The sequence below is a fragment of the Coregonus lavaretus genome (assembly GCF_964263955.1).
Source record: "Coregonus lavaretus genome assembly, chromosome: 12".
Taxonomy (NCBI): domain Eukaryota; kingdom Metazoa; phylum Chordata; class Actinopteri; order Salmoniformes; family Salmonidae; genus Coregonus; species Coregonus lavaretus.
In genome coordinates, this window is record NC_139999.1 from 30,050,059 (window position 1) to 30,072,643 (window position 22,585).

General features: G+C 43.9%; 2 protein-coding genes and 1 pseudogene across 3 annotated transcripts; 1 reads left to right on the plus strand and 2 right to left on the minus strand.

Annotated features, from left to right (window-relative positions):
* Window positions 1–423: 423 nt before the first annotated feature.
* Window positions 424–11,527, minus strand: LOC311138796 (G1/S-specific cyclin-D2-like; annotated as a pseudogene). The gene is made up of 5 exons: window positions 11,255–11,527; window positions 6,389–6,604; window positions 5,970–6,128; window positions 4,937–5,079; window positions 424–573 (listed from the first exon to the last, which is right to left on the minus strand). The product of its transcript is annotated as a G1/S-specific cyclin-D2-like (transcript).
* A 4,713-nt stretch (window positions 11,528–16,240) lies between these two features.
* bysl (bystin-like) lies at window positions 16,241–20,389 on the minus strand. The gene is made up of 7 exons (XM_084172883.1): window positions 20,002–20,389; window positions 19,607–19,766; window positions 19,054–19,192; window positions 18,805–18,938; window positions 18,526–18,686; window positions 17,391–17,493; window positions 16,241–17,149 (listed from the first exon to the last, which is right to left on the minus strand). The coding sequence occupies exons 1-7, from the start codon at window positions 20,267–20,269 to the stop codon at window positions 16,795–16,797; spliced, it is 1,320 nt and encodes a 439-aa protein (XP_084029009.1). The 5' UTR covers window positions 20,270–20,389; the 3' UTR covers window positions 16,241–16,794.
* Window positions 20,390–20,588: 199 nt separating this feature from the next.
* med20 (mediator complex subunit 20) lies at window positions 20,589–22,312 on the plus strand. The gene is made up of 4 exons (XM_084173049.1): window positions 20,589–20,667; window positions 20,977–21,122; window positions 21,273–21,526; window positions 21,639–22,312. The coding sequence occupies exons 1-4, from the start codon at window positions 20,654–20,656 to the stop codon at window positions 21,858–21,860; spliced, it is 636 nt and encodes a 211-aa protein (XP_084029175.1). The 5' UTR covers window positions 20,589–20,653; the 3' UTR covers window positions 21,861–22,312.
* The last annotated feature ends 273 nt before the right edge of the window (window positions 22,313–22,585 follow it).

The following is a 22,585-nucleotide window of genomic DNA, read 5'->3' on the forward strand; positions in this document are numbered from 1 at the left end:
AGCAAAGGGAGACTGTCATTGCTAGTTTAGACAAACATTGTAAAAAAAAATGCTTTTCAATTAGTTAACAAGATCAGAGGTTAGAGATATTCCAGGTTTTGTTTCTTTGCCAGGGATATCCAGACTGTTCAAGACAACAACAAAAAATCAGTCACTAAATGATTGGTCTAAAAACAGGGTACACAGTGTTTTTCAAAAATATCGAATGACTACAATTATAATGCATATTTCAAACACACCACTCATGGAGGTAGCTGTTAATAGTGACATTTGTCTGGATTGAGATCCAATTGGCTTTGGGGGGTTTTCAATGTCGTATGGGTTAGTTAAGACACCTTTCTCATTATGGTCACTATGGTATAAATAAGCCCCAGTCATTGTTAAGAAAGACCCGTTAAAGTGATTGTCTGCTTGGTGCCATCTCTATCCCAGTAGGTCTTGGATGTCAGTGGGGGTCTAGCTGACCTCTGGGCCGGGCATCCCTGAACGGCAAGCCCCTGGTGCCTGGGGGTAGGGAGGCAGGCTGAGCTCCAGCAAACCCTCCAACTGGTCAGAGCAGCAGCAGAGAGACTCCTGTTTGGGCACAGCGCAGTAAAGAAAGTGTCTAAGAAGGGGGAAATGAAAAGCTGGAAAACATCAAACTCCAGAGTCCTCACCAACCAAGGCCCAGAGAAAACAATGACATTTGTACTATTTGTTTCAAAACCAGTTTGCTTCCTTATTGAATAAAGGCAGCCTTTTTTCTTCACCTTGTAGAGTGAACGACTAGATTGTACTTCCAGGGAGAAGCCAGACAAACAAGGAAAATACAAATATATCTATTTTTAAAATAAAATGTTATTTGTCACATGCTTCGTAAACAGCAGGTGTAGACTAAGGGTGAAATGATTACTTACAGGTTGTTTTCCAAAAATGCAGAGTTAAAGATAAAGATAAAAATAGAAATAGTGACACTAGGAATAAATACACAGTGAATAACGAAAAGCAATAAGTAAAAAAATAACATGGCTATATACAGGGAGTACCAGTACCGAGTCGATGTGCAGGGGTACGTGGTAATTGAGGTAGCTATGTACATTTTTTACTTCTGCTCTTTTTTTCTCAACACTTTTTTGTTGTTGTTTTATTCTTACTTTTTTGTTTAAAATAAATGCACTGTTGGTTAAGGGCTGTAAGTAAGCATTTCACTGTAATGTCTGCACCTGTTGTATTCGGCGCATGTGACCAATAAAATTTGATTTGATTTGATTTTTTGATTTGATTTATAGGTAGGGGTAAAGTAACTAGGCAACAGGATAGACAATAGACAGTAGCAGCAGCATATGTGTGTGTGTGTGTGAATTTGTGTATGGCGTCAGTATGCATGTGTGCGCATGTTATGTGTTTATGGGCATATGTAGTGTGTGTATGTGTGTGTTGGGGTGTCAGTGTAAGTCTGTGTGAGTGTGTGGGTAGAGTCCAGTGTGTGTTCATAGAGTCAGTGCAAGTTCTGCAAAATATGTATTGTTTAGCAGTCATATAGCTTGGGGGTAGAAGCTGTTCAGGGTCCTGTTGGTTCCAGATTTGGTGCACTGGTACCGCTTGCCATGCGGTAGCAGAGAAAACAGTCTATGACTTGGATGGCTGGAGTCTTTTAAAACAAATACGGCCTTCCTCTGACACTGCCTGGTATAAATCAAATCATCAAATCATATTTTATTTGTCACATACACGTGTTTAGCAGATGTTATTGCGGGTGTAGCGAAATGCTTGTGCTTCTAGCTCCGACAGTGCAATAGTATCTAACAAGTAATATCTAACAATTTCACAACATATACCCAATACACACAAATCTAAGTAAGGAATGAATTAAGAATATATACATATATGGACAAGCAATGACAGAGCGGCATGGACTAAGATACAGTAGAATATTATAGAATACAGTATACACATATGAGATGAATAATGCAAGATATGTAAACATTATTAAAGTGACTAGTGTTCCATTTCTTAAAGTGGCCAGTGATTTCAATACGCAGCAGCAGCCTCTAATGTGCTAGTGATGGCTATTTAACAGTCTGATGGCCTTGAGATAGAAGCGGTTTTTCATTTTCTCGGTCCCAGCTTTGATGCACCTGTACTGACCTCGCCTTCTGGATGATAGCGGGGTGAACAGGCAGTGGCTCGGGTGGTTGATGTCCTTGATGATCTTTTTGGCCTTCCTGTGACATCAGGTGCTGGAGGTGTCCTGGAGGGCGGGTAGTTTGCCCCCGGTAATGCGTTCAGCAGACCGCACCACCCTCTGGAGAGCCCTGCGGTTTCAGGCGGTGTAGTTGCCGTACCAGGCGATAATACAGCCCGACAGGATGCTCTCAATTGTGCATCTGTAAAAGTTTGTGAGGGTTTTAAGTGCCAAGCCAAATTTCTTCAGCCTCCTGAGGTTGAAGAGGCTCTGTTGCGCCTTCTTCACCACACTGTCTGCGTGGGTGGACCATTTCAGTTTGTCAGAGATGTGTATTCCAAGGAACTTGAAGCTTTCCACCTTCTCCACTGTGGTCCCGTCGATGTGGATAGGGGGGTGCACCCTCTGCTGTTTCCTGAAGTCCACGATCATCTCCTTTGTTTTGTTGACGTTGAGTGAGAGGTTAGTTTCCTGGCACCACACTCCCAGAGCCCTCACCTCCTCCCTCTAGGCTGTCTCATCATTGTTGTTAATCAAGCCTACTACTGTTGTGTCGTCTGCAAACTTGATGATTGTGTTGGAGGCGTGCTTGGCCACTCAGTCATGGATGAACAGGGAGTACAGAAAGGGGCTGAGCACGCACCCTTGTGGGGCCCCAGTGTTGAGGATCTGCGAAGTGGAGATGTTGTTTCCTACCTTCACCACCTGGGGGCAGCCCATCAGGAAGTCCAGGACCCAGTTGCACAGGGCGGGGTTCAGGGCCTTAATGATGAGCTTGGAGGGTACTATGGTGTTGAATGCTGAGCTATAGTCAATGAGCAGCATTCTTACATAGGTATTTCTCTTGTCCAGATGGGATAGGGCAGTGTGATTGCGATTGCATCGTCTGTGGAACTATTGGAGCGGAAAGCAAATTGAAGTGGGTCTAGGGTGACAGGTAAGGTAGAGGTGATATGATCCTTGACTAGTCTCTCAAAGCACTTCATGATGACAGAGGTGAGTGCTACGGGACGATAGTCATTTAGATCAGTTACCTTTGCTTTCTTGGTTACAGGAACAATGGTGGCCATCTTGAAGCATGTGGGGACAGCAGACTGGGATAGGGAGAGATTGAATATGTCCGTAAACACACCAGCCAGCTGGTCTGCGCATGCTCTGAGCCAGAAGCGAGTCGTCGGTGTCTGCGACATGGCTGGTTTTCATTTTGTAGTCCGTGATTGTCTGTAGACCCTGCCACATATGTCTCGTGTCTGAGCCGTTGAATTGCGACTCCACTTTGTCTCTATACTGATGTTTTGCCAGTTTAATTGCCTTACGGAGTAGCAACACTGTTTGTATTCTGCCATATTCCCAGTCACCTTGCCATGGTTAAATGCGGTGGTTCGTGCTTTCAGGTTTGCGTGAATGCTGGCATCTATCCACGGTTTCTGGTTAGGGTAGGTTTTAATAGTCACAGTGGGCACAACATCTCCTATACACTTCCTGATAAACTCAGTCACCGTTTCAGTGTATTCGTCTAAATTATCTTCGCAAGCTATAGAGGTCCTGGATGGCAGGGAGCTCGGCCCCAGTGATGTACTGGGACGTACTCATCACCCTCTGTAGCGCCTTGTGGTCGGGTGCCTTGTAGTTGCCGTACCAAGCGATGATGCAGCCATTCTAGATGTTCTCAATAGTGCAGCCGTAGAATTCTTTGAGGATCTGAAGGCCCATGCCAAATGTTTTCAGTCTTCTGAGGGGGAATAGGCGCTGTCGTGCCCTCTTCACAACCTGTGTGGGTGTGTGTGGACCATGTTAATTCCTTAGTGATGTGGACATGGAGGAACTTGAAGCTCTCAACCCGCTCCACTACAGCCCCATCGATGTTGACGGGGGCGTGCTCGACCCTCCGTTTCCTGTAGTCCACAATCAGCTGCTTTGTCTTGCTGACGTTGAGGGTGAGGTTGTTGTCCACACAATGTCAGGTGTCTCACCTCCTCCCTATAGGCTGCTTCATTGTCATCGGTGATCAGTTCTACCACGTTGTGTCGTCAGCAAACTTGATGATGGTGTTGGAGTCGTGCGCGGCCACGCAGTCGTGGGTGAACATGGAGTACAGGATGGGACTGAGCACACAACCCTGAGGGGCCCCTGTGTTGAGCATGGTGGATGTGTTGTTGCCTACTCTCACTGCCTGTGGGCGACCCGCCAGGGTCCTGAGCTTGGTGATGAGGTTGGAGGGGACTATGTTGTCGAATGCTGAGCTGTAGTCAATGAACAGCATTACATAGGTATTCATTTTGTCCACGTGGGTGTGGGCAGTGTGGAGTGCAATAGAGATTGCGTCATCTGTGGATCTGTTGGGGCAGTATGCGAATTGGAGTGAGTCCAGGGTGTCTGGGATGATGGTGTTGATGAGAGCCATGACCAGCCTCTCAAAGCATTTCATGGCTATAGATGTGAGTGCTACGGAGCGATAGTCATTTATGCAGGTTACCTTGGCATTCTTGGGTACGGGGACTATGGTGGTCTGCATGAAACAAGTTGGTATTACAGACCAGGTCGGGGATAGGTTGAAAATGTCAGTGAAGACACTTACCAGCTGGTCAGCCCATGCTCTGAGTACTCGTCCTGGTATTCCATCTGGCCCCGCGACATTGCGAATGTTAACCTGTTTTAAGGTCTTACTCATATCGGCTACGGAAAGCGAGATTACATATACATTTGTTTGATGAGGAAACAGACAAGGTTTAAAGAAGGAGCAGCAGGTTTCTAGTTAAATATTGGCCTCACCAGATCAATGGTCAAGACGTTTGCTAGCAGCTGCATGAGTGAATCATTGGATAGAGCTCCATCCAGGAGCTTCAGTCTGCGAATGGCAGCGCCCACACTGGCACAGGCAATAGTGGAGGGCAGGAACACAGAGAACTTATACTCTAAAGACAGGGAGATACACAAGAGATCAGCGGAAACGGAATACCTATAGGTTTGACCAGTCTTTTATACTAATCTGCTTAGATGACAGAGCAGTTGTCAGACCCACTTTGTGGACAAGGAACATAATACCAGGGTATGCAATAGAAAATAATGTATTTAACAATTGGGAGTTAGTGATTTGGGAGCAGCATACATCCTTAATCCCTGAGGCAGGATCCCATAGGAGTAGAGGAATGCCGCCATTATAGACCCGCCTTGACAGACAGACAGACAGACAGACAGTAGGAAGTGCTTAAATACGGACGTTTCCCAAAACCTGAAAATCCAACACCCAAGATAATGAGACAATGAATCAGTCTCAGGCAATCCTTTTATCCACGCCTCATAGAATAGGTTTCAAAGCCAGGAGTCAGGAATGGGCCGAATCCAGATACAATGAAACAGCCGAGTCAAAATGGCCTTGACTGTATCCCAGTGACTGGTTGCCTCTGGCAACCTCGAGTGAGATTCGTGGAAAATCAGGCAGTTGAATGTACGGGCATAGGTCTTATCACACCGCATAATACCGGAATACACAAACTCATCCCCCCGTCTCCCAAATTAACCGCTGACACATCGTAATCAAAGTTATGGCTGCTGTGTGCTCTTTGATTGCCACACACAGGGCTGCATGATTTATTTGAATAAATTAAACACAAGCTATTATCATCATTCATCAAAGAAGTGCCATGCACCTATCACATAGAATAACAATGAGATGTTCATTTTTCTGTGATAATAGCTACTGGTGGGTGCTTCCTAAAATACTTGACTTGTAGGCCTAAATGTTTCTGCATTGCTAATAGCAACAGTCACACCTCGCCAAGAGTTACCAAATGTCTGCCCCTACCTGTGGCTGCCAGTGCAATGAAGGAGTGGACATGCCTGCGCAAGGCATGGAGGTTGTGAGGGATTATGGGTATGCCATGAAGAATTGGCTCCAGGAAGTCAGAGGATAACACAGAAGCCAGTCCCACTCTAACCCTGCCACCACCACAAGTTCCCACTGCTGCAAAACACACACATTACATTAAATCAACCACAAGCTCCAACTGCTGCATAACAGATAAATACATATGTAGGCTATTACATTAACAGAAAACAGGCTCCCACTGACTGAAAACAGAACCAAAATTACAGTGTATTCAACCTGCTATAACAAACAAAGTAATAACACACTTATTGAGTCAAAGCTCATCATTTGTATCAGACATTTTAGTATTCTTATGGCGAAAGCAAATGGAACTTGTAAACAAATCTTGTGTTTACCAGGAGCTCTGACACTGTAATGGCATTGTCAACATAAATGCATAGCTTGCTGGCGCTCAGGGGTACTGTCTCTTGCAGTTTTGAGGCCAGGAACATGCAAACAGCACCTACAAGCTACAGGTTGGCACATTGAACAGGAAAGAGACTCAAGTAACGGTTCAGATAGTGGATGGCCAAAGGAAATAACTCTTCCTCACAATTCTGCTCCTCACAAACCTGTTGGAGGAAAGAAGTTTGTTAAACAATGATAAATTGTGACTGCACTGGTTTCATGAATGGATTTGTTTCTATACTCATGCATTAGTATCTAGGCAAAGGAGCTGATGAATATGTCGAGATCTTCTCTCTGCCCAGAAAGCTACCATTCACCAGCTCTGCAAAGTGTTATAATGTCAAAATACGTTCATTACTCAACAAATATGCCTATTGTCATTTACTGCCTTTACGCCCTGTGTTCTTCCCATAGGCCTACTGGCAGTGGTGTAAAGTACTTAAGTAAAAATACTTTTAAGTACTACTTAAGTAGTTTTTTGGGGTATCTGTACTTTACTATTTATATTTTTGACTACTTTTACTTTTACTTCACTACATTCCTTAAGATTTTTTTTTACTTTTTACTCCATACATTTTCCCTGACACCCAAAAGTACTCTTTACATTTTGAATGCTTAGCAGGACAGAAAATGGTTCAATTCACACACTTATCTGTCACACCCTGATCTTCGTTTTGATTCGTCAAGCCTACCAGCGGTTTTTCCCCTTGCTCCTGTCTTTGTCAAGTTCCTGTTTTCTAGTTTTCCCGGTTTTGACCATTCTGCCTGCCCTGACCCTGAGCCTGCCTGCCGTTCTGTACCTTTTGGACTCTGATCTGGATTACTGACCTCTGCCTGCCTTTGACCTGTCGTTTACCTGTCCCCTGTTTTTGTAATAAACTTTTGTTACTTCAATACTGTCTTTATCTGGGTCTTCTCCTGAAACGTGATAGTACGAACTGGCCATGACTGACCCAGCAGACTCGGACCAGCTCCGCAACGCCATCTCCTCCCAAGGAGCCACCATTGGAAGGCACGAGGAGTTGCTTCGTGTTCTCATGGAAGGGTTCCAGACCTTGGCCGAACGCCATGACCGAGCGTTTAACACATTGCTGGAGCAATTCCGCGGGTTGTCTGTTAGGCAGCCTACCACGACGGTAACCTCCCAGACCCTCAGTAACCCGGCTGTTAGCAGCATGGCCTCCCCGGCCACCCTGGTTTCCCGAGAACCCCACTTACCTCCCCAGAACGCGTCGCTGGAGAGTTGGGAACCTGTCGGGCATTTCTCGCTCAGTGTTCGCTCATCATCGAGCTGCAGCCCTCCTCCTTCCCCTCGGACCACTCTAAGATAGCGTACTTCATCACGCTGATGTCCGGGAGGGCTCTCGCCTGGGCTACGACAGTGTGCGAACAACAGTCGGCCGTATGCTTCAGTCTGGAGGAGTTCATGCAGGAGGTAAATAAGGTTTTCGATGCACCATTGTCCGGGAGAGAGGCTGCACCAGAAGTTGCTTCTGCAAGAATCCCGCAGTGTGGCAGACTATGCAGTGGATTTCCACACGTTAGCAGCTGAGTGTGCCTGGAACCCAGAAGCGCTGCACAACACGTTCCTGCACGGAGTATCGGAGGAAGTAAAGGACGAGCTTGCAGCCCGGGAACTACCAACGGATCTCGACTCGCTCATCGCCTTGACCATTCGGATCAATGGGCGACTACGGGAATGAAGGAAGGAAGTCCGATTCCACTCGCCCGCCCAAAGATTCCACCTCGCCTCCGAGGCATCCCGGAAGTCCCCGACTGCTCCGTTGCAGAGAGAACCCGAGGCTACCCGAGTTCCCCCGAGAGTCTCCGAAGTCTGCCGGTTCACCTCTTCCCAAGCCGATGCAACTAGGCAGAGCTAGGTTGTCTCCAGCCGAACGGCAATACAGGCTTCACACAAAGAGTTGCCTGTATTGCGGGACTACTGGTCATTTTGTGTCCACCTGTCCACTAAAAGACCAGGCTCACCGGTAGGAGCGAGTACTCAGGTGGGCCATTGGGATAACTTTTCCTCTCCCCTTACTCGCATCCCCTTTCATGCCATCTTGCTGTGTGGGAACCAGTCGAAATCTCTCCGGGTACTCATCGACTCTGGGGCCGATGAGAGCTTTATGGACGCTACCCTGGCGTCCGAGCTGGGCATCCCCACTCAGCCCCTCTCCATTCCCATGGACGTTAGAGCGCTGGACGGGCGCTCTATAGGCTGGGTCACCCACAATACCACCCCAGTCAACCTACGAGTATCAGGGAACCACAGCGAGAGGATCCAATTCCTGCTAATTAAGTCTCCTCAGGTTCCTGTGGTATTGGGTTTTTCTTGGCTCCAGCGACACAACCCCTTTATTGACTGGTCTACTGGTGCCATCATGGGCTGGAGCCCGTTCTGCCATGCTCATTGCCTGAAGTCAGCGCAGCCTGCACCAGGACGTCTTCCTGGGGGCTCGGAAGTTGCCTCGGACCTCTCCGCCATTCCCGTGGAGTACCAGTACCTCCGGGAGGTGTTCAGTAAGGCCCGGGCCACTTCGCTTCCGCCACACCGACTCTACGACTGCGGAATAGAGCTTCTCCCAGGCACCACTCCACCCCGGTGAAGACTGTACTCGCTGTCGGATCAAGAGACCAAGGCTATGGAGACCTACATTGAGGACTCCCTAGCTTCCGGGTTCATCCGTCCTTCTGCCTCCCCCGCCGGCGCAGGGTTCTTCTTTGTGGAGAAGAAGGACAAAACCCTGCGCCCGTGCATCGACTACCGGGGCCTCAACAACATCACAGTGAAGAACCGCTACCCTCTACTACTCATCTCCTCTGCCTTCGAGCCGCTCCAGGGGGCCAACGTGTTCTCCAAGCTGGACCTATGGAATGCCTACCACCTGGTGCGGATACGGGAGGGGGACAAATGGAAGACTGCCTTCAACACGGCCAGCAGTCACTACGAGTATCTCGTCATGCCATTTGGCCTTACCAATGCTCCAGCTGTGTTCCAGGCCCTGGTTAATGATGTTCTCCGCGACATGTTGAACCAGTTCATCGTTGTCTACCTCGACAACATCCTCATCTTCTCCCTTGTCTGCACTCACCTCTCCCAAGGTTCCGATCATATGGTCCCCAGCTGCTGACCGGGCATTACGGGACCTCAAACACTGTTTCACCACTGCTCCCATCTTGGTTCATCCTGACCCGTCCCGCCTGTTCGTGGCGGAGGCCAATGCATCAGATGTCGGACTGGGGGCGGTCCTGTCCCAGCGTTCGGCCCTGGACCTCAAATTACATCCCTGCGCCTTCTTCTCCCATCGCCTCAACACCACAGAGCGGAATTACGATGTGGGGAATCGTGAGCTTCTCGTGGTGAAGATGGCGTTGGAGGAGTGGAGGCACTGGCTGGAGGGAGCGGAACATCCGTTCATTGTGTGGACAGACCACAAGAACTTGGAATATCTCCACACCGCCAAGCATCTCAATTCCAGGCAAGCTAGGTGGGCCCTGCTTTTCACCCGGTTCAACTTCTCCCTCTCATACCGACCGGGAACCAAGAAAGTCAAGCCAGATGCGCTGTAACGCTGCTATAGCCCCGTGGCTACACCCCCGGAATCCGAGACCATCCTTCCCACCTCGTGCTTGGCAACGGCACTCAGTTGGGGAATAGGGAAGCAGGTCCGGGAGGCACAGCGTTCCCAGCCGGGGGGGGGGGGGGGGGGGGGGGGGCAGATAACTGGATGTTTGTTCCTGACGCTGTCTAGGATCAAACCCATGTCTCACAGCCCTTTGTCTCCTGTTTCCAGGAGACATCACCCTGGATTATTGACCTCTGCCTGCCCTGACCCTGAGACTGCCTGCTGTTCTGTACCTTTTGGACTCTGATCTGGATTACTGACCTCTGCCTGCCCTTGACCTGTCGTTTGCTTGACCTGTTTTTGTAATAAACTTTTGTTACTTCGACACTGTCTGCATCTGGGTCTTCTCCTGAAATGTGATATTAACATGAGAACATCTCTGGTCATCCCTACTGCCTCTGATCTGGTGGACTCACTAAACACAAATGATTTGTTTATAAATGATGTCTGAGTGTTGGAGTGTGCCCCAGGCTATCCGTCAATTTAAAACAAGAAAATTGTGCCGTTTGCTTAATATAAGGAATTTCTAATTATTCGTACTTTTACTTTTGATACTTAAGTATATTTAAAACCAAATACTTTTAGACTTTTACTCAAGTAGAATTTTACTGGGTGACTTTCACTTTTACTTGAGTCATTTTCTATTAAGGTATCTTTACTTATACTCAAATATAACAATTGGGTACTTTTTCCACCACTGCTTACCGGGTCTAAATAAAAATCTACAAGCAACCACAAAAATGTCAATGTATTGTATTTGACCGCTCTTCCGGTCAAAAACAATACATAAAAATAAAAAAATGGGTTGCTTGTATTTTGACATAACTCTTGCAGAGCTGGTGAATGGTGGCTTGAATGGTAGCTTTCTGGACAGAGAGGAGATCTCATCATATTCATAATCCGTTTTCTTGTAGCTTTTGTACTGTAGTCCTCCAATGTGTCTCTATTTTATGATACTATTTAGAGAACAACAGCACACTGACCCTTTTGGAAAAGATCAGTCCAAGGGAGTCCGTCTTGGCTCTTGTTTTCAGGTGCAATGTAGGCTGATGAGTGCATTACATAACAATGCGAACTGAGATAACTAAACTTGGATGACAGTGTTGCTGTGGGCTGATGGTGGTCCATTAATTAATTACATTGCATTGACAGTAGCATTCTATCAAAAGTAGGCTACCACGTGACCTGAATATGATGTAATTCACTATGGATATTTTGTCCATACTGCCATACTGTCAATATTCTCCACATATATGGATGAATGTCTGTCTGAATCTTGTCAGAGTATGATGGTGATGTCCGACTGGTCTTTTCCAGGGACAGAAAGTTATACAATGTTTGTTGGTCCCGTGTCAAGGTCGGGTCAGAGCTGGCCCGAAGAGCAGTGGAATCCATACATTCGGTGGTGCTTTCTGAGGAGGTTTGGAATTGTCCATCTTCATGACACAACAACTCCATTGGAGGGATGTTGGAGTTTTGGTCGACTTTAGTAGGGTCTCCCTCAGTTAGCCTACAAACTCAATTCAATAATTAACAACGTTTTCTACCTTACCCTCGGGCCTCATTTCGGCTAACGTTAGCTAGCTAACACAGAGCAGAAATGTGCTTGATTTTCAGAAGATTCAGAATGTCCTTTATCTTGAGATGTCAAATAAGTAGGTTGAGTACCTTTCCTCTCATTCACATTACTTTAATTAGCTATGTGAAATATAATGTTTAGAAGCAAGTGAGGTGGCTATGGAAGCTCGTTCCCGCCACCAAAAAAGAAAATCTGACTGCAAGTTATGAGATAGTAAATCATAATTATGCAGTGGTGGAAAAAGTACCCAATTGTCATAGTTGAGTAAAAGTAATGATACCTTAATAGAAAATGACTCAAGTAAAAGTAAAAGTCACCCAGTAAAATACTACTTGAGTAAATGTCAAAAAATATTTGGTTTTAAATGTACTTAAGTATCATAAGTAAACCTATAAATCACTTCAAATTCCTTATATTAAGCAAACCAGATGGCACAATTTTCTTGTTTTTTTATTTTATTTACGGATAGCCAGGGGCACACTCCAACATAATTTACAAAGGAAGCATGTGTTTAGTGAGTGCGCCAGATCAGAGGCAGTAGGGATGACCAGGGATGTTCTCTTTATACGTGCATTAATTGGACCATTTTCCTGTCCTGCCAAGCATTCCAAATGTAATGAGTACTTTTGGGTGTCAGGGAAAATGTATGGAGTAAAAAGTACATTCTTTTCTTTAGGGATGTAGTGAAGTAAAAGTAAAATATAAAAAGTACAGATACCCCAAAAAACTACTTAAGTAGTACTTTAAAGTATTTTTACTTAAATACTTTACACCATTAATTATGAGATGAGATATGAGATATGCAAATCATAACTATGTGATAGTAAGTCATAATGATATATTAAGTCATAATTGTGAGATAAGTCATAATTATGAGATATGGAAGTCATAATAATTAGATAGTAAGTCATTATTATGAGATAAGTTTAGGCGATCTGTATCACAGGAATCCAATGTGCACTTTGCATCAGGCCCTCCTTAACTTTCAAGGATAACATTATGTACAGTTGAAGTCGGAAGTTTACATACACTTAGGTTGGAGTCATTAAAACAAATTTTTCAACCACTCCACAAATGTCTTGTTAAAAACTATAGTTTTGGCAAGTCGGTTAGGACATCTACAGTTGAAGTCGAAAGTTTACATACACCTTAGCCAAATACATTTAACTCCGTTTTTAACAATTCCTGACATTTAATCCTAGTAAAAATTCCCTGTTTTAGGTCAGTTAGGATCACCACTTTATTTTAAGAATGTGAAATGTCAGAATAATAGTAGAGAGAATTATTTATTTCAGCTTCTATTTATTTCATCACATTCACAGTGGGTCAGAAGTTTACATACACTCAATTAGTATTTGGTAGCATTGCCTTTAAATTGTTTAACTTGGGTCAATCGTTTCAGGTAGCCTTCCACAAGCTTCCCACAATAAGTTGGGTGAATTTTGGCCCATTCCTCCTGACAGAGCTGGTGTAACTGAGTCAGGTTTGTAGGGCTCCTTGCTCGCACACGCTTTTTCAACAGGATTGAGGTCAGGGCTTTGTGATGGCCACTCCAATACCTTGACTTTGTTGTCCTTAAGCCATTTTGCCACAACTTTGGAAGTATGCTTGGGGTCATGTCCATTTGGAAGACCCATTTTTCGACCAAGCTTTAACTTCCTGACTGATGTCTTGAGATGTTGCTTCAATATATCCACATAATTTTCCTTCCTCATGATGCCATCTATTTTGTGAAGTGCACCAGTCCCTCCTGCAGCAAAGCACCCCCACAGCATGATGCTGCCACCCCCGTGCTTCACGGTTGGGATGGTGTTCGGGATAAGAGCGTCTGCTAAATGATGTAAATGTAAATGTGTTCTTCGGCCTGCAAGCAACCTTGTGGAAGGCTACCTGAAACGTTTGACCCAAGTTAAACAATTTAAAGGCAATGCTACCAAATACTAATTGAGTGTATTTAAACTTCTGACCCACTGGGAATGTGATGAAAGAAATAAAAGCTGAAATAAATCATTCTCTCTACTATTATTCTGACATTTCACATTCTTAAAATTAAGTGGTGATCCTAACTGACCTAAGACAGGGACTTTTTACTAGGATTAAATGTCAGGAATTGTGAAAAACTGAGTTTAAATGTATTTGGCTAAGGTGTATGTAAACTTCCGACTTCAACCGTATATCCTTTAGGGTGTGTGTCTTGTGTGTGTGTGTGTGTGTGTGAGAGAGAGAGAGAGTTTGTGGTGATATTGTTCCATATTAATGGATTGGAGTTTTGTTGATGTGAATTGGTGACTGTTTGATGACATCTGGATGATATCAGATTTAATTAATTCATTAATTCAATTAAATCCATCAAAAGGGGCAATCTGGGATTGGTACATCCAATTTTGGTTTAATATATAGCCATTGATTCTTGAAGAATGTAACTTAGAAATGCCTCATGAGCAATGGTATTACCTCATCAGAACCGAAAATATAAGCTTGTTTTACTCCATTGTTTAAAACAATGTAATTGTAAACAAACACTGTATAGCTTCGAAACATGGTTAAAACAATCATTTTGATCTCATGGATAGTCAGTCCTTGCATCCATTCGTGAGAGTCCTTGTGTCTATGTATTTGAGAGTGGTTACATTTCTCCTGCCCCATTCCTCAGCTGTTTACAGTGGCTTGCAAAAGTATTCACCCTCCTTGGCATTTTTCCTATTTTGTTGCCTTACAACTTGGAATTAAAATGGATTTTGGGGGGGGTTTGTATCATTTGATTTACACAACATGCCTACCACTTTGAAGATGCAAAATAAAACATTTTGTGAAACAAACAAGAAATAAGACAAAAAAAACTGAAAACTTGAGCATGCATAACTATTCACTCCCCCAAAGTCAATACTTTGTAGAGCCACCTTTTGCAGCAATTACAGCTGCAAGTCTCTTGGGGTATGTCTCTATAAGCTTGGCACATCTAGCCACTGGGATTTTTGCCCATTCTTCAAAGCAAAACTGCTCCAGCTCCTTCAAGTTGGATGTGTTCCGCAGGTGTACAGCAATCTTTAAGTAATACCACAAATTCTCAATTGGATTGAGGTCTGGGCTTCGACTAGGCCATTCCAAGACATTTAAATGTTTCCCCTTAAACCACTCAAGTGTTGCTTTAGCAGTATGCTTAGGGTCATTGTCCTGCTGGAAGGTGAACCTCCGTCCCAGTCTCAGATCTCTGGAAGACTGAAACAGGTTTCCCTCAAGAATTTCCCTGTATTTAGCGGCATCCATCATTCCTTCAATTCTGACCAGTTTCCCAGTCCCTGCCGATGAAAAACATTCCCACAGCATGATGCTGCCACCACCATGCTTCACTGTGGGGATGGTGTTCTCGGGGTGATGAGAGGTGTTGGGTTTGCGCCAGACATAGCGTTTTCCTTGATGGCCAAAAAGCTCAATTTTAGTCTCATCTGACCAGAGTACCTTCTTCCATATGTTTGGGGAGTCTCCCACATGCCTTTTGGCGAACACCAAACGTGTTTGCTTATTTTTTCTTTAAGCAATGGCTTTTTTCTGGCCACTTTTCCGTAAAGCCCAGCTCTGTGGAGTGTATGGCTTAAAGTGGTCCTATGGACAGATACTCCAATCTCCGCTGTGGCGCTTTGCAGCTCTTTCAGGGTTATCTTTGGTCTCTTTGTTGCCTCTTTGATTAATGCCCTCCTTGCCTGGTCCATGGGTTTTGGTGGGCGGCCCTCTCTTGGCAGGTTTGTTGTGGTGCCATATTCTTTCCATTTTTTAATAATGGATTTAATGGTGCTCCGTGGGATGTTCAAAGTTTCTGATATTTTTTTATAACCCAACCCTGATCTGTACTTCTCCACAACTTTGTCCTTTACCTGTTTTGAGAGCTCCTTGGTCTTCATGGTGTCGCTTGCTTGGTGGTGCCCCTTGCTTAGTGGTGTTGCAGAATCTGGGGCCTTTCAGAACAGATGTATATATACTGAGATCATGTGACATATCATGTGACACTTAGATTGCACACAGGTGGACTTTTATTTAACTAATTATGTGACTTCTGGAGGTAATTGCACCAGATCTTATTTAGGGGCTTCATAGCAAAGGGGGTGAATACATATGCACGCACCACTTTTCCATTCTTGATTTTTTTAGATTTTTTTTTTAAACAAGTCTTTTTTTTTTTTCACTTCTCCAATTTGGACTATTTTGTGTATGTCCATTACATGAAATCCAAATAAAAATCCATATCAAAAACAGGTTGTAATGCAACAAAATAGGAAAAATGCCTAGGGGGATGAATACCTTTGCAAGGCACTGTACCAAATAAAGTGGCGGGGAGTATGCTTTGTTAGTTTGAATCACAGATTGCCCCTTTAAAAGGGGCAGATCTGTTGACTATTCAATGTCCATGATCCAGACTTACTATCTCATAATAATGACTTCATCTCATAGTCAGATTTGTTTTTGGGTAGCGGTAACAGGCTTCCATAGGTAAGAGTTCTAGCTAGCTGTGAAATGTGCTCTTATTTTTTTGTGAGTGGTAGCAATGCAACTTCAGACATTTCACTTTAAAGCAAGGAAACAATTTATTCAAAATGTTAATTTTTCCAGTAACACTTTAATAGTATTTTGTATAATTTTCCTCCATTAGCTCACAACCATGTTACAAACATGCACTCATTGAAAATATTTGTTTCCCCCCCCCAAAAGGGTCGGTGTGCTATTGCTACTCTAAATTCCTTTGGAAATTATGAAGTCATACAAACAAGTCAGCTTATACATTATCTTTACTTGTGAAACAGACATTGCTTAAAAACTGGCAAACACATCTCTATCATTTCCACTCAATAAATTGAATGTATGTTTACGACAGTTAGGTATTTCGGTTTGTAAATTACATCCTCACTTGCACATTAGAAAGGAATTCCATAATATCACTGATAGTCAGGATGTTGAATTAATGTTAATCTGTAATCCATCTCTTTTAGCTTTTACTCTTGTCTCCATAGCAATGATAGAGCATTTGGCATGGGAAAAACAGTTCACACATGTATGTGTTGTGGGCAGTTTAGTAAATGAGGGTATGTTGGGGAGAAAGAAGGGAAAGGTGGGCACTGAGACTGAGAGGGTGCGGCCTTGCTCAGCTCCATACTCAGTCCATAGCCATTGTGACAGGCATGGCGGTTTCCAGATCACGGGACTCTGAGTTCTGCAGCTCCCGACGGATCTCTGCAGAAATCTGGGGGTGTGTCTGCACCTTAAGCAGCTCCAGTAGAGCAGCCTTCTGTTCGGAGGCCAAGTCGGCCTTGTAGCGCTGTGCCAGGGTGAGCAGACTCTGGTGCCACAGCACAGGAAGGACGCGCTTCTCACTGCGGAAGGACAGGAAGTGGCCGACCAGGGCATCCAGGACACGAAAGGGCAGGGCGTATTTTTTATCCAGTAAGAGTCGCAGGAAGATGCTGTTGGCTCCATTGTATTCCATCTCTGCCAGTTTGAGCATGGCAGCACTGCAGAGAATCAGAGTAATTAGTTTACTGCATTATTTTCTGGCAAGCCATGCTGTTCTACTACCTTAAATACTGTTGTACCACACATTCACATGAATTCCTACATACATGATCATCAACAGTCAAGCTGCAACTGTTAAAAACCAAGTCCCTAGCCAAGCAGCAAGCTGAGCAATCACATTAGGGCATCATAGACCTTACAAAATTGCACACATAACTCAGGTAAAAGAGTGTATCTTACCTGGAGTGCAGTACAGGGATTGAGCACTTTGTGAGTATGCTGCCAATGATGATAGCCTCCCTGAGAGTGCATGTTCCAGATTCACAGAGCGGGATGAGGATGCCTGAGTGAGAAAGAGAGATGTGTGAGCACACAGTGACACATAAAACACATTAAACATATGCTGGGTTAAGGGGTACAAAGTCGTTACCTGGAAACAAATAGATAAAATATTGTACAACACATATTGTACAAATGCACAAGAAATGTTAAAGCTGCAATATCTCACTTTTTGGCCCACCCAACCAAATTCACATAGAACTGTGAGTTATAGATCTGTCTTCTCATTGAAAGCAAGTCTACGAAGTGGTAGAGCTGTTCTTAAGTTTAATTGTTGCAGATTTTTGTACACTAGCTTCAAACAGCTGAAAATACAATATGTTTGGTTATGGAAAATATATTTCACAGCGGTTTAGATGGTACAATGATTCTCTACACTATACTTGCTTGTTTTGTCACATAAACTGAAATTAGGTTAACTACTTGAATTTTTGCAACCAGGAAATGGCAGAGCGATTTCTACATAGTTCACCTTTAAATAGATCATAGTTGATCATTCTTATTTTCCTTGAGATAAAAACTCAAGCTAAGGTACAACACCATAGCTTTTTTTACCCTTTGCAGTAGATGCTAAGTGGAATCCTTGTGTTGACCTTACCCCTAGATCCTGCCTTAACCAAAACCCTTACCTAAGTCTAACCTTATCCCTTACCTTACCCATTTTCAATGCCAACTTCAATGGGGTGATGTCAGAGTTGGGTCATCCCAAGCATTCCACTTAGCATTTACCATTGCTTGCTTACACTAAATAACTAAAATAACTGTCTAAATCTGGTTCAGTCTGTGATCTGGTTAGACAATACTGCCACCTAGTGAAAACGACTGTCTTTTGGCTGATTGCCAAAGTCAACTCAAAACAAAACCCACTAAGTAGTATCCTTGGCAAAAGTGTTGAATACCTGACATCAAAATGTGTATTATCTTTCATCCCCCATTATTACATCCTGGCAACCATAAATTGATTATCAACCAAGCTTTCAGATCATCTACCTTACTATTTCTCTCCCCTTTGATACATGTTCTTGATTTGTCTCACCTTTGAACCATGCCCCTGGCTTGAAAAGAGCCTTCTTCAGGGCCATGTACAGGTGGAAGTTTAGTTTTTTATACTCTGCAATGTCATCTCGTATCCTTGGCAGTAGCACCAAGTTGTAGAACCGTTGGGCCATTCGTTCCTTCAGATTGGATGAGAAGATTCTGTTCAGAAAGAAGAAAAATCAGTGTCGGTAATAAATATCCATGAGGTGCTTTCTAATAATTAAATAAAGGTTTTTGATAGATGTTAACAAATCCTCCTCTTAATTTTTTATCAGACCTTGTTGCCTGGTACATAGCAGCAGCAGTCCAGGTCTCAGGCTCTGTCAAGTACAGAACCTGCTCCCAGTTTGACAGTGCTGGAATGATCTTGAAAGCTTTGGGCAGCTTGCCACTACGATATCTTGACAGAACCTGGAGCAACCGAGAAAAACCAGTTAATAATATCAGTTGGTAATATTCAGCCTCTGACTGTTCTGACTGAAATCTGATGGAATGGAAAATGACAGGTGGCCAGTCGCAGGGTTACCTTGTTGACACCTTTGTACACTTCAATGATCCTGGGGTCCAGCTGGGGCATGGGTCTTCCTGACACCTCAGACATCACTGTCCCCACCTCTGTCTGCTTCTCTGTGATCTTCTCCATGATGATGTCTGCTAGAGTTCGTCTGAAAAAACAGAACAAGGACAACACTGAGGAAATCCATACTCAGCTACATTTTACATTTTAGTCATTTAGCAGACGCTCTTATCCAGAGCGACTTACAGTTAGTGAGTGCATACATTATATATTTTTCATACTGGCCCCCCCTGTGGGAATCGAACCCACAACCCTGGCGTTGCAAGTGCCATGCTCTACCAACTGAGTTTCACGGGGCCCAAAGCTACAAAGTTATGATTCTTTTTTGGAAGAGAAAACATGAATTTCACTTTTATGGCATGATAGTGCTGTTGTCATATTCCATGGCATCTAGGTGTCTTTAACAAATAAAATAAAAAATTGACAAAAAATGTCAAATCATTCATCATCAAGATTTTAAGCACAGTGGTTTGGTTCAGAGTTTTGGGGCCTCATGCTATACCTCATGGGAGGATTCTTGTTCATGAACATCTGCATAGCTTTCTCATCCTCTGGGTCAACCACCACTTCTGTCCCACAGTTAGCCTCTTCCTCCTCACCGGCCCCGGCTTCACCCAGCGCCGGCCACTCCTCATCAGAGTCTGCATCCTGAGAATCTGGCCCTGCAAGGGTATATGACAACATCCATATTCCATGAAACTGTACCACCTGCATAACTGAGCATAGCACACCACTTCAAGAATAACAATGACTGGAATAACAATGACTGGAGTTGACCTCCATGAAAAGGTTCTCAGTAGTCAAGTGTAATGTGTGGTTGTTGTGGATAGTTAGCTAGCTAGCAAGACAAAAAAACATCAGCAGACAGGCATTTTCTGGCTTGCAAATTCACCTTACCTAAAACAGTGGCTTGCTTTTTCTTGACCTCTGGTGCCAAGCCATATTCTGTCTGTAGTTCTTCTTGCTGGATTCGTGCCTGCTCCAGGATCTTCCTTGATAGGCGTTCGTCCACGTACTCGTCTTCATCTTCTACCCGTTGATCCCTGGTCTTCACTCGGCCATGTACTCGAACCATATCCCCTTGAAGAATCTGGTCAGCCAGCGCAACCATTTCGTCGCCACCTTTCTCAACACCTCCACCTTTCGATTTCTTCACTTTCGGCATCTGTGTTAGTTTACTATACAGACTTTTTCGAAGTTTACTAATTCATGAAGTAGCTAATGTGGAAATTCTCACCAAAAGGTTCCAGTCAACACACGTGCGTTTTTATCCAACGGAAGTGACGTAGTATCGGGGACGAAACATAATATCAGAGCCATTTAGAACAGGAAACAACGCCTTTGGTATGTATTACTGGATAAATTGGAATTGTTTTATCTTCAAAACATTTATATGAACAAAATTAATGCATTAAAATGTTATACGCACGAGAAAAAAAAGTAGGCGCAGACAGATTACCTCATTTCCTCCTAATACCGGAAACAGACCATTTTTCAGCAGGAAGCGTGTTCATTTTCGTAGTAAGAAAATAACAAACGGCTTGAATCAATGGGGGTGACTTGGTGAGATTCTATTGTTTGCTTTTTTATCAAACTTGTATCCAACAACATATCAATAGCTAGCTAGCTACATTACTTATCACACCTGGTCTTTTACATGGTCCAAGATCCCATGTGGATCAACAGGAAACAGTACACAACTCAATGATCTGTCACCTGGTATATTTTTCATCCAAGCTTCCTAGCATCTTACATCACCATTCAGATCTGACATTGTTTCAATATGTGATTTTTGGAAATCAGTAAGTTAATGCTGAACAATATCTTAATGTTATGAACATTTATACTCAGTGTGCTGTCTCCCTTGCTTAGTGTGTGTCAGGTGCCTTTGGCAGAGGGAAAGAGTGTGCAGCAGACAATAGACATTCTGCACAAGAAGTTGGAGCAGTTGGGCGCTGTGAAGCAGGGAAACTTTACTGTGGACTGTGAGACGTACCATGCCACAGGAAATGCCAGCGGTAACTAAAGTTGTACTACTAAGCTATGACATAAACAACATTGTCTTTCATATCTTGTCATGTAATCCATTGGACTACATCCTTCAACTACCCACAAGGCGGCAACAACCATCTTTCTTTTCTCTCTCTATTTCTCTCTGTTTGTCACAGGCCAGCCAACCAAACTTCTGTATGTGATGCATAACTCAGAAACCCCCCTGAGCTGCTTAGCCCTGTTCGAAGGAGGTCCCTGCCTCACAGCAGATGGAAACTTTGACGTGCTCATGATTAAGCTGAAAAGCCACTTCCAGAACGCCAAGGGGCACAAGGTAGAGAGCCGTGGCTCCCGCTACCGCTATTGTGATTTCCTGATAAAGGTTGGAGCGGTAACAATGAGCTCCAGCGCGAGGGGCATTTCAGTAGAGGTGAGTGGTCTGTACACCCAATTAACACAATGGAGGGTAAAGGGGATTTGTCTGATCTGTGTCACACTTTTTCTAAACTGATGTCCACGATCAAATCTCTTTATTTGTTTAGGTGGAGTACTGTCCATGTGTGGTCCCTGGGGACTGCTGGAACCTGATGAAAGAGTTCATGCAAAGCTTCCTGGGACCCAGCATCCCGGAGCTGCCCGCTGTGTTCGCCAACAAACCTGAGGGCCTCTATGTGCCCGCGGACTGTGTTGACACCATGACCCAGTACCTGGAGTTGTTCAGCAAAGTGCGCAAACAGCAGGTGCTCCCAGGGACCACACGTTGACGTCTTCATGGCAGCAGGAAAGTTCTGGATAATCTCTGATAAAGAAGCACCACCAAGAGGGCAGCAGTACTTCCTCCACACCCCAACACAAGCAACACGTCATCTTAAGCCACACTGTTGTGTAACTTAAATTGTACTGAGCGTCAGTACAGCAACTCAAACTGATCAAAGGATTTCACAACCACTGCAAGGAATATATCATGCCAAAAATGAGATCAAAATCTTACTGGTTGAAGTCTGAACTCTTGACAGAATAATGCTGTGTCCCAAATGTCTTGTGGATTATCCTTGAGAGTAATCGGTTTAAAGGACATTCAGTTTAGATAGTAACGTTGTATCTGGGCATTATGGTCCTACTAATAGTTGGTTATTTTTATTTTTAAAATTGTCTGACAAAACACTTTTTGTAACACTGTTTTTTTAACTCAATAAACCTATGTTTACCTAAATTGATCAAGCTCCTCTTTTTCATAACTGTATTTGCGGAAAAATATTAGACTTATTAACCATAGACATATTTTGTGTATACTGTACAGTCCTGTCATGAATGGTTTATAGGGGACTTTTTCAGCCGTTATGAATGGAAAAAGTATGCCATACTAATTGAAATAAATCAATTATTCATTGTTCCGATAATGTATCAGTCTCCAGGTGAAAAGCCATGACCAACTGAGCTCAAATAATGTGGACTACTATGGGTAATAACAAAGATTGTTTAGTATGGA